General features: G+C 42.3%; 1 protein-coding gene across 3 annotated transcripts in view; it reads right to left on the bottom strand.

The window, feature by feature from the left end:
• Positions 1 to 22901, bottom strand: part of RNF125 (ring finger protein 125) — a 41165-nt gene extending 18264 nt beyond the window's left edge. The window contains exons 1-2 of one of the 3 annotated variants that reach the window (XR_012325367.1): positions 22143 to 22730; positions 2820 to 2973 (exon numbers count right to left, since the gene is read on the bottom strand). Coding sequence is in view for 2 of the 3 variants with exons in the window: in XM_073790639.1 (XP_073646740.1) it covers positions 2820 to 2973; positions 22143 to 22306 (318 nt within the window). In the remaining variant the exon portion in view is untranslated. Of the gene's footprint in view, positions 1 to 2819; positions 2974 to 22142 lie in introns of all 3 variants that reach the window. The other 2 variants (XM_073790639.1, XM_004328760.4) reach the window with 2 other exon arrangements.
• Between the last annotated feature and the right edge of the window lie 3732 nt (positions 22902 to 26633).

Raw genomic sequence — 26633 nt, 5'->3', positions numbered from 1 at the left:
ATCCACCTGCCAATTCAGGGGACACGGTTTCAATCCCTGGTCCGGGAAGATCCCACATGCCGCGGAGCAACCAAGCCCATGCACCACAACTACTGAGCCTGCACTCTAGAGCCTGCGAGCCACAACAAAGAGTAGCCTCTGCTTGCCGCAACTAGAGAAAGCCCGCACACAGCAATGAAGACCCAACGCAGCCACAAATAATTAAAAAAAAAAAAAAGCAAATGGAAAATAAGAACAAATCCTTGCTTTATAACTATCCATCTAAAAAGACGTAAAAGCTAGGACCGATCTAGGCATCTGTCTTAAAACAGACTGTTTGGGGCTTCCCTGGTGGTGCAGTGGCTAAGAATGCGCCTGTCAATGCAGGGGACACGGGTCTGGGAAGATCCCGTGTGCCACGGAGCATCTAAGCCCATGCGCCACAACTGCTGAGCTTGCACCCTAGAGCCCATGTGCCACAACTACTGAAGCCCGCGTGCCTAGAGCCCTTGTCCCACAACAAGAGAAGCCACCGCAATGAGAAACCCACGCACCGCAACGAAGAGTAGCCCCCGTTCGCCGCAACTAGAGAAAGCCCGCGCGCAGCAACGAAGACCCAACGCAGCCAAAAATAAATAAATAAAATAATTAAAAAAAAAAAAAAAACCAACAGACTGTTTTACAGCTTTTAACATCCAACCTTGCACATCAGTGCTCTCTCATCTCCTTATGACTTTTCTTAAAAGTTTCTTTCTTCTTCTTTATATTCCTTGATCAACAAAGAGACACATTCTTCATATAAATTAGCAATCTGGGGACTATGTCTTGACAGATGAATTGATAAATGCATAGAGCGTCTACCCCAGACACAAAACTGTGAAAGCCACTGTCAGAGGTGGCAGAAGGAGCAGAAGCCACTGAGCTTGCGCTAAAGGTACTTCTCATCTAATGGAGGAAAAACAAACAAACAAAAGATGTGAAGATAAGCAGAGAGGAAACCGTTTGATACTGGGGACTGGAATACTAAAGCCAGGCTCTTGGCAGGGAGGTAAGGAGGACTCTGAACAGTAAGAAGAGTTGAAAATGGCTACAGAAGGAGCGGCAGTATTCCTGACAAGAGGTAGAGACAGATACAAGAAATACCTCAAAGGAAAGATCAAAATACTTGTGAATAATCAGAAATGCAGGGGGGTGAAAAAGGAAGGGGATCTCCACCCAGGATAACTGAGAGAATACTCTTATTTCTGACAGGTACCAAAGATGGGATAAAGAACTGGAAGACAAAATAATATGCTGAGTTTGATTTTGTGCATGTTGAATTTTAAATGATGGCAAAATATCAAAGTAAAAATAATCACGAATGATATTAAGAATGTGAAAAGCTATTGATTTTGAGCATTCACTATGTTCCACAGTGCTAAAAGCCACTTACATTTTGTTGTTTACCTTTACAACCACTCTGTGACACGAGCATTACCTTTTCCCTCAATTTAAAAGAGTCAAACAGAAACTTAGATTAATAACTTGCCCCAAATCACAAAGAGTAAGGGAGAGAATTAGTGTTTAATCCCAGGATGTCTGACTCCAAAGACCATGCATGGATTCCAGAATCAGGCAGCCATGAATAGATTTTTGAGTCTTACAAAAATATTCAAAACTGCATTGAGCATTTATTATGTGCCAGTCACTCTTCAAAGTGCTGGGTTTACAGCTGTCAATAAAATAGTCATGGTCCTTACCCTCAGGGAATCTTGTGGAGATAATGGATAATGGACATTAAATTTCAAAATTCACAAAAGCATAATTACAAATGGTGATAAGTGCTATGAAGAGAAAGCACAGACTGCTAAGAGAAAGTGTAACAGGCTATATTTTAGATGAACAATCAAGAAAGGTTCTCTAGAGAAATTTAGATCTTCAGTACACGATCTCTCTTTTGATCTCTAGACTGGTAATACCTAAATATCCTTCTGTTAGCAGTTCAAATTTAATGTATCTAAGACTTAACTTTGTGGATTCTTCTCTAAATTTGCTCGCCATATTAGCACCTTCACCTACTCGTCTCAGAAACTTGGGGAGTATTTTGATACCTCACTGTCACTCACCTCCACATCCAGTTAATTATGAATTTCCTTCAATCCCTCTCCAGAATACACCTTGAAACAACTTCTTATTCCATACCTAATGCTATTACCCTAACCCAGCTTCCTTAACACCTATCCTAAAATCCACTGAATTTGCTTCACCAATCCTGCTTTTGCTTCCTCCAAACCATTTTCCACTCACATGCTAGAGTGACATCTTAAAAATATAAACCTGATCAAAAGCTTATACTTTTTCTGTGACTCACTATTGCGTTTAAGATAAAATCTAGGATCTTTGTCACAGCTTCTAAGGCCTCACATGATCTAACCAGGCTAGCATAATAACAACGGAGGAAAACTGCAACAAGGAGGAAGTGGTCAACAGAGATAAATACTGCAAAGCCCAGAACAGTAGAGGTGGAATTATGCCATTGGAATTGAAAATAAAGCTATTCATTGGGTGGGCTGCAACAGCATAGCAGGATGGAGGCCACATAATAGGGGGTCATGGGAGTAATGGGAAGAGAGGAAATGAAAGCCTTGGTTTGAAAAATTAGGTGATGGTGGGCATCAGGTGACTACTGTCCAGCAGCCCATACATAGGGAACCAGAGGAAAGGAAGAGGAGAGGCTGAGACAATAAACTTTGGAAAGTCGGGGTAGGATGAGGTCAAAGGCGTAGGTGAAATGACTGGCTGCAAAACAATTTTCTCAGAGTTCTACGCCGGTAACTATGAGCAAAGGCAGGGTCACATACCAGGGTGTCACACTCAGTGCACTTCTGGAACTCGGATTTCATTTTCTTGGCTACATCAGTTGCTGGAACTCCTTCAGAAGGAAGATATGCCCGGCAGTAAGGACAGGTCCACTTATTGTTCTTGAGACTGGTAGCAATGCAAGAACGGCAGAATCTACAGGACACAAACCAAGAACACATCACTTTCCTTAACAGGATAAAGGAGCCACCACTAGGTGTTCATTTATGGAAACCGTATTTTAACGACACCTCGTACACTAAGAGCTGTTCTGCCAAACGAAAGCTCCATCTGCATCCTACAGCTGCTGAGGAGTCTCTTACCTTCCCTGCAAGACCTCCCTGGGGCCACACGTTCTCACCACGTGTGCTGCACGCATTTAAACAGAAGGTGACAAAGTGGTGAAACAGCCTTCCTACAAACAGAATGAAAACTATAACTCAAATATTGCTAGCCATAAAAAAGAATGAAATAATGCCATTTCAGCAACATGGATGGACCTAGAGATGATCATACTAAGTGAAGTAAGTCAGAGAAAGACAAATATCACATGGTATCACTTATATGTAGAATCTAAAAAAATGATACAAATAAATTATTTACAAAACAGAAACAGACTCACAGACATAGAAAATAAACTTATGATTACCAAAAGGGAAAGGGGGAGGGAGGGACAAATTAGGAGTTTGGGATTAGCAGATACATACTACTATATGTAAAATACATAAACAACAAGGGCCAACTGTATAACACAGGGAACTATATTCAATATCTTAATAACCTATAATGGAAAAGAATCTGAAAAAGAATATATCTATATCTATATTTATGTGTGTGTATAAATGAATCACTTTCCTGGATACCTGAAACTAACAAAACATTGTATATCAACTATACTTCAAAAAACCCCCCTATAACTCAAAGGATAGGGGAATAGGTCTTTGCTCTGTGAGATTCTGTGTGTTAGATAAGAAAATAGCAGCAAGTTGAGGAGGTAAAAATACGAAACACATTAAAGTCTTCATAAAATAATTTAAAACTCATCCTCAGATGCAGGAAATTATCTAATCAAAACTACCACTTTAGGAATGTCCTCCACGTCAAGAAATATATTCTCTGTTTACTTAAAGATGATCATGATAAAATCTTAACACAGTCAACAGAATTCACAGAAAATCTTGACCTATTTATGGGAGCTGCTGAAGGCTACATGTGCACAGAAGTAAAAGTGAGCATTTCAATAGGTTATACACATCAGCATGAGCTGACAGCTCTTAACTCAGCATGTAATATGTATTTGCGAATATTTACACATGGCAAAAGTTAAGCTGTTTAAGTAAACTATACATACTGAAAAGTTCATATATCACAGGTATACATACAGCTGAATGACGTTTCACAAACAAAATTCCTAGTATATTAGCCATTACTGATTCTTTTTATTTTTAAAATTTATTTATTTTCATTTTTAGCTACATTGGGTCTTCGTTGCTGCGCACGGACTTTTCTCTAGTTGTGGTGAGCAGGGGCTACTCTTCGTTGGGGTGCACGGGCTTCTCATTGGGTGGCTTCTCTTGTTGCAGAGCATGGGCTCTAAGCACGCGGGCTTCAGTAGTTGTGGCACGCGGGCTCAGTAGTTGTGGCTTGCGGGCTCTAGAGCACAGGCTCAGTAGTTGTGGCACATGGGCTTAGTTGCTCCACGGCATGAGGGATCTTCCCGGACCAGGGCTCGAACCCATGTCCCCTGCATTGGCAGGTGGATTCTTAGCCACTGCGTCACCAGGGAAGCCCAGCCATTACTGATTCTTAAAAGTATTCTCTTCTGCCTCTGTTATAAAATTCTTATACGCACACAGAGGATGCTTACGTCTGCACTGTTCTTGAGGCATCTGCTTGATGTTGATGCCTGCCCAGCACCCATTTCCCCTTTTTCTGGCCACAGCATCCTGATTTTGCTCTGCAGAACTACATCTCTTATATGAGATACAATTTGGTGGGACCTCAATCCGGGTGCCCATAATCCCCTGCTGAAGGCAGAGCGCCTAATGTCGGCCACACTAAGTAAACCCTCTCTCTGGGAGATGAATACTAAACAGAGTGACATAAAGACTGATTCAGCAACAACTTGATAGGACTATCCTGCTCTTTATTTAGAACCCTAGACCTGCCTAGGTTCCTACCCTTTTCTTCCTGGGTGTTTTTGTTATTAATGTCGCTTGGTAACTTTATATATTGATATAATTTCAAATTTGATACACTTCTTTTTTTAATTTACAAAATTTTAAAACACTTCCACATACCTTAATTCATTTAACCTTAATAAACCCCTAAGAAAGATCATTATTTCCTTTATAGATGAGGAAACTGAGGTACGTGGAGGTTAAGTTACATCAGCAAGGTCACAGCTACAGAAAGTGCCTGGACTTTGTTGACCTTAAGCTGAGGTTTCCTGACTCAGAATTCAGTGACCTATCTTTCCACAACCGCAGCTACCCCAGTTGGAAAGAGCAATACTTTCAGAATCAAAAGACCTAAATCCCCTGCTGTATTTTTTTTTACATCTTTATTGGAGTATAATTGCTTTACAATGGTGTGTTAGTTTCTGCTTTATAACAAAGTGAATCAGTTATACATATACATATGTTCCCATATCTCTTCCCTTTTGCGTCTCCCTCCCTCCCACCCTCCCTATCCCACCCCTCCAGGCGGTCACAAAGCACCGAGCTGATCTCCCTGTGCTATGCGGCTGCTTCCCACTAGCTATCTACCTTACGTTTGGTAGTGTATATGTGTCCATGCCTCTCTCTTGCTTTGTCACAGCTCACCCTTCCTCCTCCCCATATCCTCAAGTCCGTTCTCTAGTAGGTCTGTGTCTTTATTCCTGTCTTACCCCTAGGTTCTTCCCCTGCTGTATTTTACTTCTATCTGCCTCAGGTGATTAATTGTAAGTTCTAAGGCACATTTGTCCTTGCATTTCTTTTAGTTCCTAATAATTGGTTCTCAAAGTGTAAGCTTTGAAGGGTATTTATTACAAATGGTCCAAATGCTCAACTCATAATTAACATTTCTAATACAACACCTGTGGTTCTGACAGGAATTCTTTGTTTACATAATTTAGGAGCAAGCAGATAACACTGTGTTTCTTGTCAGCTAAAAGTCTTCCCCCCTTTCTCAGTTTGTTTGAGTTTTATGCTAATACAAACGGAAGATGAATATTGGTGCAAAGGGACTTCCCTGGTGGCACAGTGGTTAAGAATCTGCCTGCCAATGCAGGGGACACGCAAGACACACAAACAAAATATACTGGTGCCAAGCCCCGTGGTAGGCACTGATACACATCAGCTCATTTTACCTCATTTCGCTCTCACAGCAATCCTAAATGCTGCTCTTTCTCCTCATCCTGACTGATAGCAAACTGAAGTTCAGAGAGGTATAAAAACTTGCCCAAGTCACAGAGCCAGAAGATAGTAGTATTTTTATCATCAAACTGTTTTGGGAGAGGCTCAAAATTTGTAGTCTTTTTTTTTTTTTTAAATACATTTATTTATTTATTTATTTATTTATTTATTTTGGGGCTGTGTTGGGTCTTTGTTGCTGTGCGCAGGCTTTCTCTAGTTGCGGCGAGCGGGGGGCTACTCTTTGTTGCGGTGCTCGGGCTTCTCATTGCGGTGGCTTCTCTTGCTGTGGAGCACGGGCTTCAGTAGTTGTGACTTGCGGGCTCAGTAGTTGTGGCTCGCGGGCTCTAGAGCACAGGCTCAGTAGCTGTGGCGCACAGGCTTAGTTGCTCTGTGGCATGTGGGATCTTCCCGGACCAGGGCTCGAACCTGTGTCCCCTGCATTGGCAGGCGGATTCTTAACCACTGCATCACCAGGGAAGTCCCTGTAGTCTTCTTAAAGACACTTTAATTCCTCCCAGTGACAAGCAGAGGCAGCAAAGGTTTGAGATCACTGATGTAGCTGTATAAGCCAGTGGGCTTTACCTAGGGTACATTTCTGTTAGTTAGTTTATTGATTAATTGATTGATTGCGGTATGCGTGCCTCTCATTGTTGTGGCCTCTCCCGTTGCGGAGCACAGGCTCCGGGCACGCAGGCTCAGCGGCCATGGCTCACGGGCCCAGCTGCTCCGCGGCATGTGGGATCTTCCTGGATCTGGGCACGAACCCATGTCCCCTGCATCGGCAGGCGGACTCTCAACCACTGCGCTACCAGGGAAGCCCCTCTGCTGTTATTTTATAAATACTTCATACATGTTTTTGTAACTATGATTGATAACCACAACAATGGGAGTTCCTAGTATTCATGAAAAGTAGCATACTTGAGGCATTAAAAAAATTTTTTTATTGGCGTATAGTTGCATTACACTGTTGTGTTAGTTTCTGCTGTGCAGCAAAGTGTATCAGTCACACGTATACACATATCCCCTCTTCCTTGGACTCCTTCCCATTTAGGTCACCACAGAGCATTGAGTAGAGTTCTCTGTGCTATACAGTCTGTTCTCATTATGTATCTATTTTATATGTAGTAGTGAATATATGTCAGTCCCAATCTCCCAATCCATCCCACCCCACGCTTACCCCCTTGGTATCCATACGTTTGTTCTCTACGTCTGTGTCTCTATTTCTGCTTTGCAAACAAGTTCATCTATACCGTTTTTCTAGATTCCACATATATGGCTTAATATACGATATTTGTTTTTCTGTTTCTGACTTACTTCACTCTGTATGACAGTCTCTAGGTCCATCCAAGTCTCTGCAAATGGCACAATTTTGTTTGTTTTTATGGCTGAGTAATAATCCATTGTATATATGTACCACATCTTCTTCATCCATTCCTCTGTTGATGGACATTTCAGTTGCTTCCATGTCCTGGCTATTGTAAACAGTGCTGCAATGAACACTGGGGTACATGTATCTTTTTGAATTATGGTTTTCTCTGGGTATATGCCCAGTAGTGGGATTGCTGGGTCATATGGTAATTCTATTTTTAGTTTTTTAAGGAACCTCCATACTGTTCCCCATAGTGGCTATATCAGTTTATTGAGGCGTTTTAAAAATCAAGTCCCTCCCTATAACCCCCCCCCCGACTAAGTCTGTACAGTGGTGTTATCTGTGGCATGAAACTCTCAAATGAGCATTATATAGATGTCGTTGCATTATGTGAGAATATTAGTTTCAAATCCGGTAGATTAGTCAATTAACCGTACTTTTAATAGAAGTGATTATGAACTGGAGAAAACACATCAAGATCAAGGTGTTTTGGAACAGATTGAACTTACTGATTATGAGTATATAAAAACCACAGCTTTAGAAGTGTTACCATGGAAAGGTACTGGATGCTGCTGCACCTCAAGTCTCACTTTCTGGGGTGCAGAAGCAAGACTGCAGAACTGCTTAGTTCAAAAGATCTGAGGGGAACATTCTCTCCTTAAAGGTACAGTTATCAAATTCAAGTCATGAGAGCTGAAGCATCTACCATCCTTACCCTAGCACCTTGGCATGAAAAGTATACAAGTGATCATTTTCTGAATTGTCTAATCAGAATCCTCACAGGGCTACTCAGCTTTAGTTAATATATATTATACAACAGGGCACAGAGACAAGATAACTCTAAACTAAAACCTCTTAGAAAGCAAAGTGTAGAAGTGTGTATAGAGTGTGAGCTTCTTACAGGTTTGCAGATGTGTAAAAACATCTAGGGTAAAGAGAATAAGAACATTTACCTACCTGTTGGAGAAATGGGAATGGGAGAGAAAGGGGTATATGGTAGAAGAAGGGTATTTTCACTGTCGAATTTTAAGTGTGAACCATATAACCTTATTACCTACACAATAAACAATTCTTTTAAAAAGTTAATTACCTACAACCACTTGGGATAACTGGTCTGGTAGTGTCTAATAAAACAAAATTACAGGCACCCCTTGACCCTGCAGTACCAAGCCCACGTTTTACTCGAGAAGTTAAAAAATATGTCCATCTGTATTCAGAAGGAATGTTTTCACAGTAGACCCAACCTGGAAATAACCCAGATATTTATCAACAAGAAAATGAATAAACAACCCATGGCACATTCCTACAATGGAACACTACACAGCAATAAAAAAGAACAAATTACTGACACACACCATAACATGGATGACTCTCAGAGACATACTAAGAAGCCAGACACATGAACTTATCTACGAAACAGAAACAGACTCACAGACATAGAGAACAGACTTGTGGTTGCCAAGGGGGATGGGATGTGGGGGATGGATGGATTGGGAGTTTGGGATTAGCAGATGCGAACTATTATATATAGAATGGATAAGCAACAAGGTCCTACTGTATAGCACAGGGAACTGTATTCAATATCCTGTAATAAACCATAATGGAAAAGAATATGAAAAAGAATATATATAAATATATGTAACAATCACTTTGCCATACACCAGAAACTAACACAACATTGTAAATCAACTATACTTCAATAAAATAAAATTTAAAAAAAGAAGCCAGACACAAGAAAGTACATCTTGTGTAATTCCACTTATTTGAAATTTTTGAATAGGTAAAACTGATCTATGATAGGGAAAAAAAATAACACAACAGTGATTGCCTATGGGGGTACACGGACGGGGATGGCTGGGAAGGGGCATAAGGGAACCATATGGGGGGTAATGAGACTATTCTATATCTTGTTAGGGGTTTGGGCTAAACATTGGTCAAAGCTCTGCAAATGTTATACCTAGGATGTATGCATTTCACTCTATGTGTAATTTACCTTTAGCAAATCCCATAAACAAATTGTGAACTCTGGTTAATATTATGCATGCTGATATGAGAAGGGGTAGAGTGTGCTGATGTTTGTAACCTACTCTAAAATGCATCAAAAAAAATAAGATGGACTGATGGATGCATAGGTATGTGATAAAGTGAGAGGTAAAAGCAAATACGGTAAAATTAACAATTGTAGAAATACGTATGGATATATGGTTGTTCACTGTACAGTTCTTTCAACTTAGCTGTATGTTTGACATTTTTCATAATAAAATGTTAGGGAAAATTAACCACCTTACTATGACTTAAATTTTCTTTACTTTTCAGAAAAATTTAGTTGGAAAACCGGGAAGGGAAATGCTTGGAGGATTTCCCTTGGAGGAAATATTTAATAGAATGTGATCTGAAGAGAAAAACGTTTTTTAAAATGATATTTTTAAGAGCATCCAAATTCAGTGTGAGGAAAAGATTACTTTGCATTTATGATTATTTAAATAAATTTAAAGAGCACAGAACAATTTGAAAGATAATATAAGGCTGAAGGGAGAGAAAACAAAACTGTAAAAAAATGAATTCGTGTGGCTTTTAGCAAGAACAGTTATTGCATGGTTATAATGAAGATTTATAAAACATGCACAAGTCTCCCCACACCCAACCATACAAGCATGCATTCACTAAAGAAATTTTCACTAATAGCTTATGATTGCCAATGTTTGACATGCCAGAGATGAAACCATGGCAGTGCCCGAGGTCCCTGCTCTCAAGAGTTCTAGAAGGAGGAGAGAGGAAATGAGAAGGTAAACAAAAAGACTGGCAAACGATAAATGCTCTGAGAAGAATAAAACAGTTGACAACAAAAACTGAGTGGGTGGGGCAGAGGGAGCAGTAAGATGGGTGGTTCCTCAGATGACAATTGAAGGCATCAGTCTTGGGAAGATCTGGGAATGGTTTTCTCAGCTGAAAACAGGGACCATTTTGCTGAGGTACAGAAAGCCAGCGTGGTTGAAATGCAGGGCGCCCAGGGGAGGGTAACTGGCAATATGTGGGACAGTAAGGTAGGTAGGAGAGCAACCACAAAGCCAGAGCTAAGCGTGATGGGAAGGCACTGGAGGGTCTTAAGTGGGAGAGTGATACGACTTGATTTACATTATATAGATCACTGGCTCCTCTGTGAAGAGTGGATTACAGAGGTACGAGAGTCACGGCTCAGAGACCAGTGTTAATTCCATTGTAAGCGTTGGTTCAAGAGAGGATGGTGGCTTAGCCCAGCAAAGGAGCAGCAGACGGTGTAAGTGGACAGTCAGATTTACGATTGATTTAGGAAGCAGAGGCAAAAGGGCTTACAATATACCAAATGACAACAAATATATGCCCCATTATGCCACGTGAAAGAAGTCAAATACAAGACTATTTACTGTATGACTCCAAAGCTCAGTGACAGAAAGCTGATGGGGTTGCCTGGGGCCCAGGAGTTTGGGGAGTGGATTGACTGTAAAGGATTCGAGGGAACTTCTTAGGGTAATGGAACTAACTGCTCTAGATCTTGTTTGTGGTGGTGGTTATATGATTGTATACAATTATGTACTGTATCACCTCAATAAAGCAGAAAAACGCAACCCAGCTAAACAAAAAATGCCCCAGTGACGACAGGTCAGCAACAACACTGCATGAGCATCACAGAAATACACACAGCACAGAACCGTTCAGAATCCTGTAGGGGTCCCTCCCACACAGCCCCAGGTACAGAGTAGCTACTCAGTAAATGGTTAGTAGATTGAAATAACTAAATCAGTTATGAGGAATGGGCCAAAGGGGAATTTTCTGGGCAGGGCCCAATGTTCCCATTAATAAATAAGTGTTGTATCCTTCTGGAAGAACCCAAGGGGTAAAAATGAACATAAACCCCAGAGCTAAGAAATTCCTATTTGTCTGTCCCCCTCTCCCCCTCCATAAGGTGGCTGAGAATGACGAATCCAACAGACATGATCAGAATTAGGAGAATGTAGGGAAAAGATAGAAGTCAACTGCATTTTTTTAAAAGACCGATTTAATGTTTTCAAAAATTCTGAATGAGTTGTTGTTGCCTTTTTTTTTTTTGGCCATGCCTTGTGGCATGCGGGATCTTAGTTCCCTGACCAGGGATAGAACCCGTGCCCCCTGCAGTGGAAGCACAAGTGGTCATAGCTTTAAAATCAGATTTCACACACAAATTCAAATTTCTGGCTTCTCTTGAAAAGCTAAGTCTCCTGCAACTCTGGACTCATTTCCCACGTGGCCACATGGGTCGGTGCCCCTTCCGGTAGATACCCATCCTCCTCGCTCACTCACACCCCTTGCCTCCCCCCTGCTGAGTTTGCAGCTTCTGATGACATCAATCAGGAACCAGATAATGACTCTAAGAACTTTAAAACCAGCTGGGAACTTAATTATCCTACCCCCATTGTTTATTTTATTAACACCTTTCTGTTTCTCTAATTAAGTGGTTAGCAATAAAACTCATATAAGGAAAGGGCGGCAAGGTATTGGAGGAAAATGGGGAAAGGGTTGCTGAGGACACTGGGTAAAGTTATGCACACAATCTTAAGGGGGAAAACTGCACCCTAAGTATAGGAGAATTAAAGAGGAAAGGGCTGTATTAGGGACTCCATGGGGCCTAGGGCTAGACAGGCAAAATAAGTAGCCAGAGGTGGTCCCTAAATGTGGTTCTGGAAACAGCCCTTGGCAACGTGTGGTCGGTCTAACATTTTCGTTATGTTCTCAACACTGGGCTGCCTCACTGTGGGCAGGCCAATATGAAGGTAAATGAAAATCTTGGGCTCCTTTGGGGAGTTGGAACATATAAATAGAATAAGGGGAGTTGCAATTGTTATTCAAAGGGAGTATGAGAGTCTCGGGCTAAAATACTCCAGTATAGGACAATACACACACACACATACACACACAACCAGTCTCCCTCTTCAGTGATCCAATGATGGATCGATCAGCCTGGACAGTCCCAAGCGCAGCTATTCTTAGAGCACAGGCCTTTAGCCACTGTCCCTCAAGATTTCCTTGGAGGTGTTTATGTATTCAATTATGTCATGCTCAAAGTCCATCCTGGGAATCATTCAGCCTCCAAAAATTGACTCTGCATATCTCTACACTCCTTTACATGTTGATTTTTATATTTAGCCCCCTAAGGAAAATTTTATTTCCTTTAATCTACAGTCTTAGAGGGGTGCCTCTCTATAACCCTCAAACACTGTCCTCAACTTGCAGTATCTTACTGTCAATTACATAGGGTTATCTGAGGCTGTACTTCTCAAATCTTAAAATGCATATAAATCACATGGGCATCTTGTAAAAATGCAGATTGCGATTCAGCAGATTTGAGTTGGGGGCTGAGATTCTGCAATGCTGCTGGTCCTAGGACCAGTAGTCAGGTGCTAAAGAGAATCCTGGTGTAAAACTCAGTCTGCAACATTATTTAGGTTCTGTTTGTTGGAGAATATGTAATTTAATAGATCACTAATATTTAATGTGCCTACGACAACACTAATGTTGCTAAGTAACACAGAGCAGTCCAACCACCAGATGAGGCAAATTTCAGGCCAGCTTATTACATCTTTCTAAAATTCTCGGTAATACGGGCACAGATGAGTAACCCTATAAAAGGGAGTTCAAAAACTATCATGGGACTCCTATCTATGACTCAAACTCCATAGCACCAGCTGGCTAGCACTATGAAATGGTTGTCCAAAGTTGTGCTCACCAAAGTATCCAAATTTTGTCTTTTTTTTTTTAATAAATTTATTTTTTATTTATTTTTGGCTGCGTTGGGTCTTCGTTGCTGCACGTGGGCTTTCTCTAGTTGTGGCGAGCAGGGGCTGCTCTTTGTTTTGGTGCGCGGGTTTCTCATTGCAGTGGCTTCTCTTGTTGTGGAGCACGGGTTCTAGGCACACGGGCTTCAGTAGTTGTGGCATGCAGGCTCAGTAGTTGTGGCTTGTGGGCTCTAGAGCGCAGGCTCAGTAGTTGTGGTGCACGGGCTTAGTTGCTGCACGGCATGTGGGATCTTCCCAGACCAGGGCTTGAACCCGTTCGTGTCCCCTGCATTGGCAGGCAGATTCTTAACCACTGCACCACCAGGGAAGCCCCAAATTTTGTCTTATTATTATTATTTTAAAATTAATTAATTAATTTATTTTTGGCCGCATCGGGTCTTAGTTGAGGCACGAATCTTTCATTGCAATGCACAGGCTCTTGGTTGCAGCACTTGGGCTTCCCTCCAGTAGTGGCACCCGGGCTCCAGAGCACACGGCTTCTGTAGTTGCGGTACGCATGTGGGATCTTAGTTCCCCGACCAGGGATCAAACCCGCGTCCCGTGCATTGGAAGGTGGATTCTTAACCACTGGACCACCAGGGGAGTCCCCCAAATTTTGTCTTAGAGTCATTCATTAATTCAAAATACTTAACACCTACTAAGCGCCAGACCTTAAAGGAGTGGCAAGGTGGAAAGTAGCATTCCTTTATTAGAGCAACGGCTCTCAAGAGTTTTGGGTCTTGATGGTACAAAAGACTCCAATCATCCTATTTTAAGTGATGCTTATCCAAGTACATTAGAAGGAGGAAGCATTCTATATACATTTGTTTTAGCATCAGGGGCCTGGATGATTTCATCTTAAAATCAAATCACAGGTCAACAGGCACATGAAAGGATGCTCAAGATTGCTAATCATGAGGGAAATGCAAATCAAAACCACAATGAGATATCACCTCACACCTGTCAGAATGGCTATCATCAAAAAGAACACAAATAACAAATGTTGGAGAGGATGTGGAGAAAAGGGAACCCTCGTACACTGTTGGTGAGAATGTAGATTGGTGCAGCCACTGTAAGAAAATGGTATGAAAGTTTCTCAAAAAACTAAAAATAGAACTACCCTATGACTCAGCAATTCCACTCCTGGGTATATATCTGAAAAAAATGAAAACACTAATTTGAAAAGATACACACACCCCAACATTCATAACAGCATTATTTACAATAGCTAAGATACGGAAGCAACCTAAGTGTCCATCAACAGATGAATGGATGAAGAAAAGGAATGGACTACTACTGAGCCATAGAAAAGGAACAGAATTTTGCCATTTGTAGCAACATGGATGGACTTGGAGAGCATTATGCTAAGTGAAATAAGTCAGACAGAAAAAGACAGATACTGTATGATATCACATGTGGAATCTAAAAAAATACAACAAACTAGAGAATATAACAAAAAAGAAACAGACTCATAGAGAACAAACTAGTGGTTGTCAGTGGGGAGAGGGAAGGGGGAGGGGCACTTTAGAGGTAGGGGATTAACAGGTACAAACTATTAGGTATAAAATAAGTTACAAGGATATATTGTACAAAATGGGGAATATAGCCAATATTTTATAACTAAATGGAGTATAACCTTTAATAATTATGAATTACTATATTATACACCTGTAACATATAATATTGTACAGCAACTATACTTCAAAAAAAATCAAATCACAGGTCAAATATTATGTCAACATAAGTTGCAATCAGATGGGAACCTGCCACGAGCTCCCACTACTTCAATTCAACTACTTGCATCTGTGCCCATTTAAATATTCTACATTCTCTTAAATGGATGAACTGTTCATTCTCCTGCCTAAGGCCAAGCCCCCCACTGTAAATCCTAGCCCCGCAATTTTCTCTTCTCTCCTGTGCATCAAAATTTCCCTCACTATTGGTTTATTTCCATCAGCATACAAAAGATTCCATTCTTCTTTTAAAAGAAAATTCTCTTGATCCCACTTCTTTTTCCAGCTATTGCCCAATTTCTCTCTTCCCTTTGCCTCTAAACTTCATGAAAGGGCTTTCTCTACTCTCCATCTCTATCACGTACTTGACCTTTAAAGCAGCACTGGATTCAGTGGGTCGCTCTTCCCCGGAAAATACTTCTTGTACTCACTCAGCCTCCAGGACACCTGGGGGTTTCCTTCCTCTCCTTTGGCTGCTGCTTTTCTGGCTTCCATGTCCCAGCTTCTTCTTCCTCTTCTTTTTAAAATAATTAATTAATTAATTTGGTTGCGGGTCTTAGTTGCGGCAGGCGAGTTCCTTAGTTGCGGCCTGCAAACTCTTAGTTGCAGCCTGCGAACTCTTAGTTGCGGCATGCATGTGGGATCTAGTTCCCTGACCAGGGATCGAACCTGGGTCCCCTGCATTGGGAGTGTGGAGTCAACCACTGCGCCACTGGGGAAGTCCCCATGTCCCAGCTTCTAAATATCGGTGGGCACCGCTGCTCAGTCCTTGGACCTCTATTCTTTTCTAACTATACTTAACTTCTTGATGAGCTCATCCAGTCCCATGGATTTATATCGAGTATATGTTTATGATTCCCAAGTTTATTACCTACAGCCCAGCTCCTCTGAACTCCAAGCTCACATATCCAATTGTCCACTCAACAGCTCCACTCGGTTGTCTGAAACTTGGCTTGTCAGTAACTGAACTCTTGACTTAAACATGATCTTCATCCCGTCCTCTTAGTCTCTCCCATCTCAGAGCGGCTCCAGCCTTCGCTAAGGCCAAGCACTTTGCAGCCATCCTTGATTCTTCACTTTCTTCCACACTCCGCAACAAATCCATCGTGTTACCGGCACCTTCAAAGATATGTCTATAGTCCTACTATTCTCACCACCTCCACGGTCCCCATGCTAGTCCTGTCCTTTCCCACCTGGATCACTACGGTGGCCTCTGAACTCAATCTCCTCAGCTTGCTCCTCCCGCTACAGACTATTCTCAGCAGCCCGACAGATGCTTTTAAATCAGCTCAAGCCATGAATCTGCTCAAAATCCTCACTCAGAGGAAAAGGCAAACTTCTTATAAATGTCCCCACACCAGTCAAACTAGCTTCCTCACCTCCTGCTTTCCTCTGGACCAACACTGTACAAAATCAGGCCCTGTTTATTAAGAGCCCATGCTTAATTAAGAATAGAAATTGAGAGAAGTAATATTTAGAACACTGTATAGGAATCTGACAGAGTAATATTATGCTGTTGAATCTAATAACAATTTTTCAAATGATGGCTTGTATTTTATATATACATATTTATTTATTTATTTATTTGCCACACTTCATGGCTTGTGGGATCTTAGTACCCCAACCAGGGACAGAACCCGGGCCACGGCACTGAAAGCACCGAGCCCTAACCACTGGACTGCCAGGGAACTCCCTATCTTTGGTATTTTTAAATTTCATTTTTCCACAATACATTTTTTATTTTATAAAATTATTGGTCTGTGGTGGGCTGGAAATTAAAACAAAACACTTCAGAGGTTCTTTACAACAGATAATTTAAGATGCACTTCTCTAAATATCTGAATATTGCAACTCCCATATACTTCCTATCTCACTTCTTTGTCTTATTTTGTTTAATCCTTAACACTATATAACAAACTACATACTTAACACCTGTATCTTGTTTATTGTCCATCTTCCTCATAAGAATGCAAACACCAAAATGATAAGCCTTTGTGTCTGTGTGCTCAGCACAGAGCAGGCCACGTTGGCTGGATCAAAAAACGAATGCACTCCATGCAATAGTAGGTCTAACCAAACAACCCACAGCAAACTAAAATGATAAAGCTAAATGAACAATGATTTTAATTTTAAGAAAACTGTGGATTCCTACTGTTTGCTTGAGCAACATGTAGGTGTGTGCATGGCTGCCTGATAGGCTTCTTAAGAGAATTCTGAAGTGTCTTCTAGTGAAGCCTGATAATGATCTAATTTTTGGTTTTATCACCAGATTTTAATAACCCTTAAAAGCCTGTTGAAAAGATGTGACAGTTAGTCTTATGTATCAACTTAGCCAGCCTATAGTACTCAGTTTAATTCAACACTTAAGCAAATGTTGCTGTGAAGGTATTTTGTAGATGTGGTTAACATCTATAATCAGTTGACTTCAAGTCGAGTGATTATCCTCAATAATGTAAATCAATTCCTTAAAATCAATCTCTCTTTCTCTCTCTCTCCATATATTTATATATAACCTATTGGTTGTTTCTCTGGAGAATCCTCACTGATAGAAAATATGTATAAATATCTATAATAAATAATAGGATAAGTAGCTTTAATCTTAGGTTAAAAAGAAGTCCTTGGGATTGCATACCTCCTGTAAGAATGAAAGCACTGTGGGCTTTGTAAGTGAAAAGGGTAAAGGGAGTCAAAAGGTACAAACTTTGAGTTATAAAATAAGTAAGTCATGGGATGTAATATACAGCATGGTGACTATAGTTAATAATACTGTTTTGCTTATTTGAAAGATGCTAAGAGAGTAGATCTTGGGACTTCCCTGGTGGCACAGTGGTTAAGAATCCGCCTGTCAATGCAGGGGACACCGGTTCCATCCCTGGTCTGGGAAGATCCCACATGCCACGCAGCAACTAAGGCCATGCACCACAACTACTGAAGCCCGCGTGCCTAGAGCCCGTGCTCTGCAACAAGAGAAACCACTGCAATGAGAAGCCTGCGCACTGCAACGAGGAGTAGCCCCCGCTCACCCCAACTACAGAAAGCCCGCGTGCAGCAACGAAGACCCAACGCAGCCAAAAATAAATAAATTAATTAATTAGGAAAAAAAGAGTAGATCTTAAAAGTTATCATCACAAGAAAGAAAAATTTTATAACCATGTATTCTGACAGATGTTAACTAGACTTTTGGTGGTTTTGCAATATTTACAAAAATTGAATCATTACGCCATACACCTGAAACTAATATAATGTTATATGTCAATTTTACCTCAATAAAAATTTTAATATAAAATAAAATATACTAAAATTAAAAAAAAAGAATGAAAGCACTGATGTCTATTTCTGGGTCAGTTTAAAACACATCAGGAAACCCTCAGACTCTACTTAGAGAACCATGAATTTGATGCTCATACTTTACCACAAATGGAACGTTTTAATCCATTTACCAGAAAGCACTTCAGAATTATCTTCAACAGTTTCATTAAAAAAAATGGCAAATTCTGTGACTTGGAGCAACTCAACCCAACTCAGGTCTATGGCGATGTGGCTCTTTGTACTGTATGGTCTGCTCTGGTTTGTATTTAGCTCTCTTAGGCCCATTCTCAACCTCTTGACCCTTTCTGGTAACTCCCTTAGCTCCAGCCTTGAGCTGTGTCCCTAAACCCACTTTCCCAGTGCCTCTGGGACATTTCCATTTAGATGTCTCCCTATCAGACTAGTGTACATTCAACAGGCTTAATTGTGAGTTCATTAACTTCCTCCTGAGCTAAACTCTGTCCCCCTGTATCTCTGTCTTCGACTTTTGTCTCCCTCGATATATACCATACCAAATTTCTTGAATATTTCTTTTAAATGTAAATCAGATTCCGTTTTAGTTTCCCTTATGCAGTTTCAACTCATTTACTCCCTCTTTTCCCAGCTCACTGTTAATAGAAAAAAGGCAGAGGTAGGAAGTCTTTTCCCCCAAATCTACTTTTACAACTGATACTGAGATATGAATAACGTCAGTTTGAAATAACAGACATTAAAATGGAACTTCTTAAATTAAAGTCCACCAAATGAAAAAAGAACTAAGCTAAAAGTAAGGCTATCTGGGACATCTTGGAAATGTCATAGACTTATCTTTTGTGGCCCAGTTTTATTCCAAAAGAAGCATAGAGATAAGAAATAAAACCTGGGGGCTTCCCTGGTGGCGCAGTGGTTAAGAATCCATCTGCCAACTCAAGGGACACGGGTTCGAGCCCTGGTCCAGGAAGATCCCTCATGCCGCAGAGCAGCTAAGCCCGTGCGCCACAACTACTGAGCCTACGCTCTAGCGCCCGAGAGCCACAACTCCCTAACTCCGAGCACCTAGAGCCTGTGCTCCGCAATGAAAACAGAATGAGAAGCCCGTGCACCACAACAAAAAGTAGCCCCCGCTCGCCGCAACTAGGGAAAGCCCGCGCACAGCAACGAAGACCCAGCACAGCCAAAAGTAAATTAATTAATTATTTTTTAAAAGAAATAAAACCTGTTCATGCGTTTTTGCTTGCTTTACAGAATGACTTCGATGGAAATAGAAACTATGTTTTGACACCTGAAACTAACACAACATTGTAAATCAACTATACTCCAATAAAAGTTAAACAACAACAAAAAAAGAAATGTTTTGAGCCTATATTATGGGCTACTTTTACACTTTAAATACTCATAAAAATTCCATTACTCACCTTATTTTACAAATGAAGAAGCTGAGATTCAAAAAGATTAACCAAAGTGGTGATTACACAGCTGGTTAGTGGCTATGAAGCTCTCACAGTTTTACTGCATCACAATACATATATACATATTCATTCAAGGTATGTTGCCATATTATACTTGCTTGACTTGAAACTAGTTTATAAACAGAAATTGGCATAAACAACCTAGTTCAGCAAGTTTGGAAATAAGCTTAAGTATGGGATAATATAGAGGTTTCATTTGCATTTCCTCATTTTCCAATTTAAGTTCAATGGAAGAGAGTAATTCATTTAGGAAGTACAAACGGTGTTAGGAAGGCTCACCATCCCCAAAAGCAGAAGGGACTCCAGTTAACATTTACAAAGTGGAAGAGGCCCAAGTAAATTTGCCAAAAGTAGGAATATGGAAATTCTGCCCCCGGCCAGAACAATGGACATAGATTTGTCAAAACAAAGAACAGTAAAGTGAGGGAAGGCAATTTGTCCAGCCCTTATTGTGCTACTTCACGACTATTTTTCCAGTTGCTGGTTTCCTATTCACTCTAACAAAGAGAAAGATTAAACAAAGGATTCAACATTTTGCAAATTTATATTTCTCTTTAGCAGAAGCAAAACACTGCACAAAGTTATAGCATTCAAAATCCAAACCAGGGAAAACAATCAGATAACAATCTCCAATAGCAAAGCTGCCCAGTTCAGTTCTACTAAAGAAAATCTTCCAAGACTTGAGGCCCACTGTGTGTCTTTGGTGCAACCTAAAAGTTTTAATACTAATACAGACTAAATTTAAATGTAGGCTAGGTATCCTGAGGTTATTACTGCTCTGAACTAATCAATGTATTTCACATAACACAATAACATCTTAGCTTCCATCTTGGCCTTGAGGAATTACGTCAATGAGCTACATCTGGACAGCTGGGAAACAACGTCAGTAATCAGACAGGAGCTAAATTAGCCTTGAGTTTAAAGTACAGAGCTGAAACAACAGGCCCTGAAAATATGGCCACAAAAGAATGCCCAGGGACACTTTTTCTTTAAACATTGTGTGGGCTGCAGATTTTTCTCCCTGGCTCTCTGGGGGGCTTTTCAGTATTGAAAACTGCTTCTCAGATACTAGGCTAGAGGTGTCAAGGACCACCTAAGTCCTTTTAAAGACGGTTTGTGCACTTGCATTCATGATTTATGATACTTCTTTTTTCCTGGTAAGCCAGAAAGCACTTACTGCCTCGGGGCTTCATCAAACTAGTTAGTCGGTGGTCCAGAGAAGACAGTAAGTGGGTTTCCACTCATGCTGTATGCAATCCCCTCCCCCGCCCGCCCCCCACCAATCTCACCCACACAGTCACACACCCACGCATCCACGGGAAGAAAGCTTTTAAGCAAATGGAACACAAACTCACAGATCCAACCCCTACTACTACTCAGGCACACGTTAAGGACGTGCCAATTTTATAAAGGGATTTTGTTTTTAAACTCTTCCTAGAAACTACCACGGATGTGCGCTAACAGCGAGTTTTAGTTGGTGTGTACGTGGTTTCTAAGACAGTTATTTTTATCTCTACTTCCTACCGCGGTGGGGAGGCTGTGCGTAAGGCAGGTAGTCTGCAACCTCCTTCACTCGGTTGGCTATGCTTTTAACTGCTGCATTTACGGGCTTGGGGGTAACGTTCAAGCCGCAGACCCAGCCCTGGCGGCTTGTTCAACTCTAACGACTACAGCAAGTCACTTGGACGTTCCCGTTTGATTGATCTTTGAGGGGTTTGGGCGTCTGTGTTGGGAAAGGGAGGTGGGGATGGAAGGACAGTTTGCACAGATCCTTGTTTGCTCAAGAGCCCAGCCTCGCGGGCGTTCTAGAACACGTGCACAGAGCCAGCAAAACAAAACCGACCCCGGTTCCGGGCGGAGAAGGAAGCACCGCCCGATTAACCGAGCGGAGCGGGAACTGCGCTCGGCGGGAGCCCCTGCCTTGGGCCCAGGCGGATGCTGCTTCTGCAGCCAAGCGCACTCTCCTCAGCCGGCAAGCCCTTGCTCCCCGCGGCTCTCGCGCCCGGAATTCCCGTCCCAGGGACTCCGCACTTGGGCTGCGGGAGGAGGCGGCTCTACGGCGGCTGCAGGGCCCGCTTGTTGCTGTTTTCTCCTCCTGAAATCCTGTGTCACCTTCCGACAGGGCACTTTCCCCGTGGTCCGCACTCGACGGGTCCAGGTCTCTCCCTGCAGCAGTTTCCTTCAAGCGCCGGCTTCTGAACCCCCCGATCCCCAACGGCTCCGCTAACATCGCCCTCCCCAGGGGGCGGGCGCGCAAACCCAGCTCCCCTGGCACTTACACGTGGCCACAGCGGGTCCGGACGGGGTGGTGCAACACCTCGAGGCAGACGGAGCAGTCGAAGGACGTAACGGGCAGCTCGGGGTCCCCCCTGCGCTCCAGGGCCCGCGGGGTGGCCGAGGCGGGCGCGGATTTTCCGCTATCGCTGCTCAGCACGGAGCCCATCGCTGCGCCTACGGCCCAGACCGTTGCCAAGAGCCCGGTGCCTGCAGCCGGCTTGTTTTGTTGTCCTGCGGTAGAGGAAGTAAGTCCCGGCCCAGCCGCGATCGCCGCCGCCCAGAGCGCGCAGCCAGCGCAGCCCCGAAGCAGCCTCCGCCGCGGGGCCCAGCCTCGGTCTGCGGCAGGCCGAGTGCGCGGCCGCGCGTCTGAAGTGAGCCTTCGCTCGCTGCCTAAGTCTAGGCTTGGCGGCGGAGGCGGCCGCCGCACCGGGCACGCCGCGACGTCCAGTGGCCCTGGGAGGATTGAAACCTGACACCTCAACTGCAGAGCTGAGGACCTGGGCGGGCAGTGAGTCTTCCAAGCAATCGCCCGCCTCCTCCTTGCGAACCACTGTAGCAAGTGAATGAAAGTGCGGGCGTGGTCCCGTTTGAAGGCAGTCAGAGAACACCCATTTGTAAGGTGGTTGTCCTATGGGTCCTGCACTGTTGTAATCATAATAGGCCACAAAGATGATCTACGAGCGTCTCCTAAGAAAGTGCTAATCACCACTTCCGTCATGTAATCAACACTGCATAAATGGAGAGGTAGCATGCAGTAGTGGAAAGAGTTCTGGGACCTGGATTCGAATCCTAACGCTAGGACAGGGATTCTAAAATCCTAGGACCCTCCCGACCCCCGCCCCGTCCAGTTTCGTCGCCTTAGAATCTCCTGCTGTTGTTTGTATTCCCCCTCCATCCTCTTTTGAATATTTATGACCAAATATAGCATTTATTAACTCACGCATTTAATAAGGCTTTAATGCCCACTGCATGCCAGACTCCTTTCTGGTGATGGGGACACAGTTCCCAACAAGCAAACAAAATCCCAGTTCTCACAGAACTTACTTTAAAAACATTTTTTTTTTGGATATATAAATTCATGCTCTTTTATTTTTTTTTATTTATTTATTTTTCTGTACGCGGGCCTCTCACTGTCGTGGCCTCTCCCATTGCGGAGCACAGGCTCTGGACGCGCAGGCTCAGCGGCCATGGCTCACGGGCCCAGCCGCTCCGCGGCATGTGGGATCTTCCCGGACCGGGGCACGAACCCGTGTCCCCTGCATCGGCAGGCGGACTCTCAACCACTGCGCCAGCAGGGAAGCCCCACGCTCTTTTTATTTAAAAAAATCCATGGTAATACATAATATGCATATGCAATACACACAATAATACATAATAATCCTATAAACTTCACCCAGTTTTCCCCAGACTTTACTTTTAATGAGAAGATATAAGTAATCGACAATAAATAAATAAATGAACAAGTTCATTTCAGCTGATAAGAGCCAAAAAGAAGATAAAACAGGGAGTGAGGATGGGGGCGGGGAGGGTAAGAAGGTCAGGGAAGACTTCTTGGATGCGGTGACATTTGAGTAGAGTCATGAATAATGAAAAGGAGTCAGCCACTCAGAGATTTAGGAAGAAGCTTGCTAAGCTCTGGGAACAGTGAGCAAGGCAAGAACAACAACAACAAAAACCAGGGTGTGGGGCTGGAGCATGAGGGACCAGGGGTGTAAATGGCATGAGATGAGGTAGGAGACGGTCCTGATCATACCCAGTCTTACAGGGCAAGACCAAGAGCTTGGGTTTTATTCCAGGTGCCATGTTTGATTTAATTCCACTGCTGTGTGGTTTGGAAAAGACAGGAACAAAACAAGAATGGAAGCAGAGAAACCAGTTAGGAGGCTACTGAATGAATCCAAGTGAGGATAATAATGGCCCAAACCAGGGAGTCATCTGGGTAGTAGGTGAGAGATGGACAGGTTTGTGATATATTTTAGACAAAGACCTAAATGGGCTTGCTAATGAATTGGGTATAGGAGTGAAGGAAAGATAGCTATTGCTACCTGTAAAAGATAAACAAAAACCTTCCCTTGGTCCCACATTTCCCTCAGCTCCTACACTATGTCTTCTTTAAGGCCAAATTTCTTGACCTGATTCTCTCCTTTTTAGGTCTTCATTTCTTAATTACTCCATCCTTATGCCATCTAACCTGGGTTCTGAGCTGACCACTTTATCTGTCCAAAAACTGCTTTGTCATCAGTGTCAGTGGTGGGTGGCTTTTATGTGGATAAATGGAATAGACTCCTTTCAGTCCTTTTCTTGCTTCACCTCTCAACTGCATTTGTCAGTGCTGACTGCTCCCTCCTTGTAGAAACATGCTTTGGCTTTCCTTCTTTCTTTCTGGCTCTTCTTTCTCAGTCTCCTTCACTGGACTCCCCTGCTCCATGGAAAAGCTAAGTGCTAGGGATCGTAGGATTCTGTCTTGGGAACTTTTCCCTTCTGATCACTCATTCCCTACCTAAGAATCTCAAAAATCACATAGATTCTGTTACCATCTAGATTCCAAACTCTTTATCTTTCCTCTAGGCACTCAAATGCCCACCTGCTTGCTTGATATAATCACCTGGTTGCTTCAGGCACCTTCAACTCAACACCGCCAACAATGAACTCATTATTGTGACTTCCCACCTGTTCTACCTCCAGTTGTTTATTCCTCTCTTAGTAAATGGCATCATAATCTACCTAGTAGCTCAGTCCAGACACCTGGGAGCCATCTTTGATTTCTTCCTCGTCTTCACTCACATTGAATCAATCCCAATCACAGTTCTGCCTCCAATATATCTCTCAACAGTTCTTGAATTGTTTCATTTTTCTCTATTCCCATGGCCAGCCACCACTTACTTTAAACCACTGTGTTCTCTCGTGTGACCTGTTGCAATAGTTCCCATCTGCTCCACCTGCATCCACAATTGCCACTGTCCAATCTATTATCCACATCGCAACTAAAGTGACCTTTTGAAAAGATATCCTATCTTGTGTCACTCCATGCTCAAAAGACTTAAATGGTTCTCCATAACCCTTAGGATTACATTTCAAATACTTAGCATGATCTACGAAGCTCTCCATGATCTTACTCCTTCCATAACTATAATCAGTAGAATACCTTCAGCAGCAGGGAATAGAAATTCAACTGAATGCGCCTTAATCAATAAGGGTATTTATTATCTAATATGTAAATTAGTCCAGAGCGAAGCAGTTCCAGAGTTGGCTCAGCAGTTAAAGATGTCCTTAAGGTCTCAGCCCTTTGCCATCCCCAGTGTATCAGTAGTGTCTTCCTCATGGCAGAAGGATGGCAGGAAGTGCTCCAATAATCACATCTACACACAACCATCTCCAAAAACAGAAAGGAAAGATAGAGTTTCCTTCTATTAGCTCCTTCTCCTTTTAAAGTGGGAGGAAAACACTTCCTAGGGGCCTTCCTCTGCAGACTTCCCCTTATATCCTATTTGTCTAAACTGGGCCCCATGATGGTTCTTAAACCAATCACCGGCAGAGGATAATGAGGGTACTCTAACTGGCTTAAACTCATAATATACTCCACCGGGCTTGGCTCTTCAGTTGTCTGACCAATACAATTAGGGGTTCTTTACTGGGAAAGAAGAAGATAAGGAAATTGGATAGGCCAACAATAGGGCCTCCCAAAATACCATTGTGGGCCCCATCTGCTATCATTCTCTCCCTTATTCTGTATGGTCCTAAATTTCTCTACTTCTTATAATTTCTTGACTGTACCAAGCTCTTTCTGACCTCAGCACCTTTATACATGCTTTTTTGCTCTGTTTGAACACTTCCTACCAACACCCACAACTCTCAGCTCCTCTAATTCAAATCTCAGGTCTTAGTTTGGTGACTTTCTACACCACATCCATCTCGTACTATTATCTCCTTGATTTTCTCATAGTCTGCGGTATTGGCCTTCCTATTTCTCCTGTGGCGGCTACTCTAAGAGTAGACATAATGAATGTGAAGTGTAGGAGGAGCCTTGCGTGTAGGAGCTGATACATGTATTTATCTTTATATATGTGATTCAATACTAATTTCACAAGACAGATATTATATGTTCCCATTTTATAGGCTCAGAGAATGTAACTTAGCAAAGGTCACATAGCAAATATGTGGCAGACCCATACTTTAATACCAGATCTTTTTTTTTAAAATCCATGTGTTTTTCACTAAGGCACTTGTGTAGAGATGAGAAGTACTAAGAATCTTAGAAAAGAATAAGACAAAAATTAGATAAATTAAGGCAGGAAACTGGGACCTGGGAGGATAGATGAAAATTAAACATCTGATATTATTTATAAGGCTCTTAATAGACTTATAAAATTGACAGTAATGATGATGATGATGATGGAGGAATCAGCCAGAGAATGAATTTACAGTCCAGACTCTAGGCCCTGAAAGGCATCAGAAGTATAGGTTAGTACAAAAGAAATTTGAAAGCCCTATAA

This window comes from Tursiops truncatus, chromosome 13 (assembly GCF_011762595.2).
Source record: "Tursiops truncatus isolate mTurTru1 chromosome 13, mTurTru1.mat.Y, whole genome shotgun sequence".
NCBI lineage: Eukaryota > Metazoa > Chordata > Mammalia > Artiodactyla > Delphinidae > Tursiops > Tursiops truncatus.
This window is presented reverse-complemented; position numbering and strand designations above follow the sequence as displayed.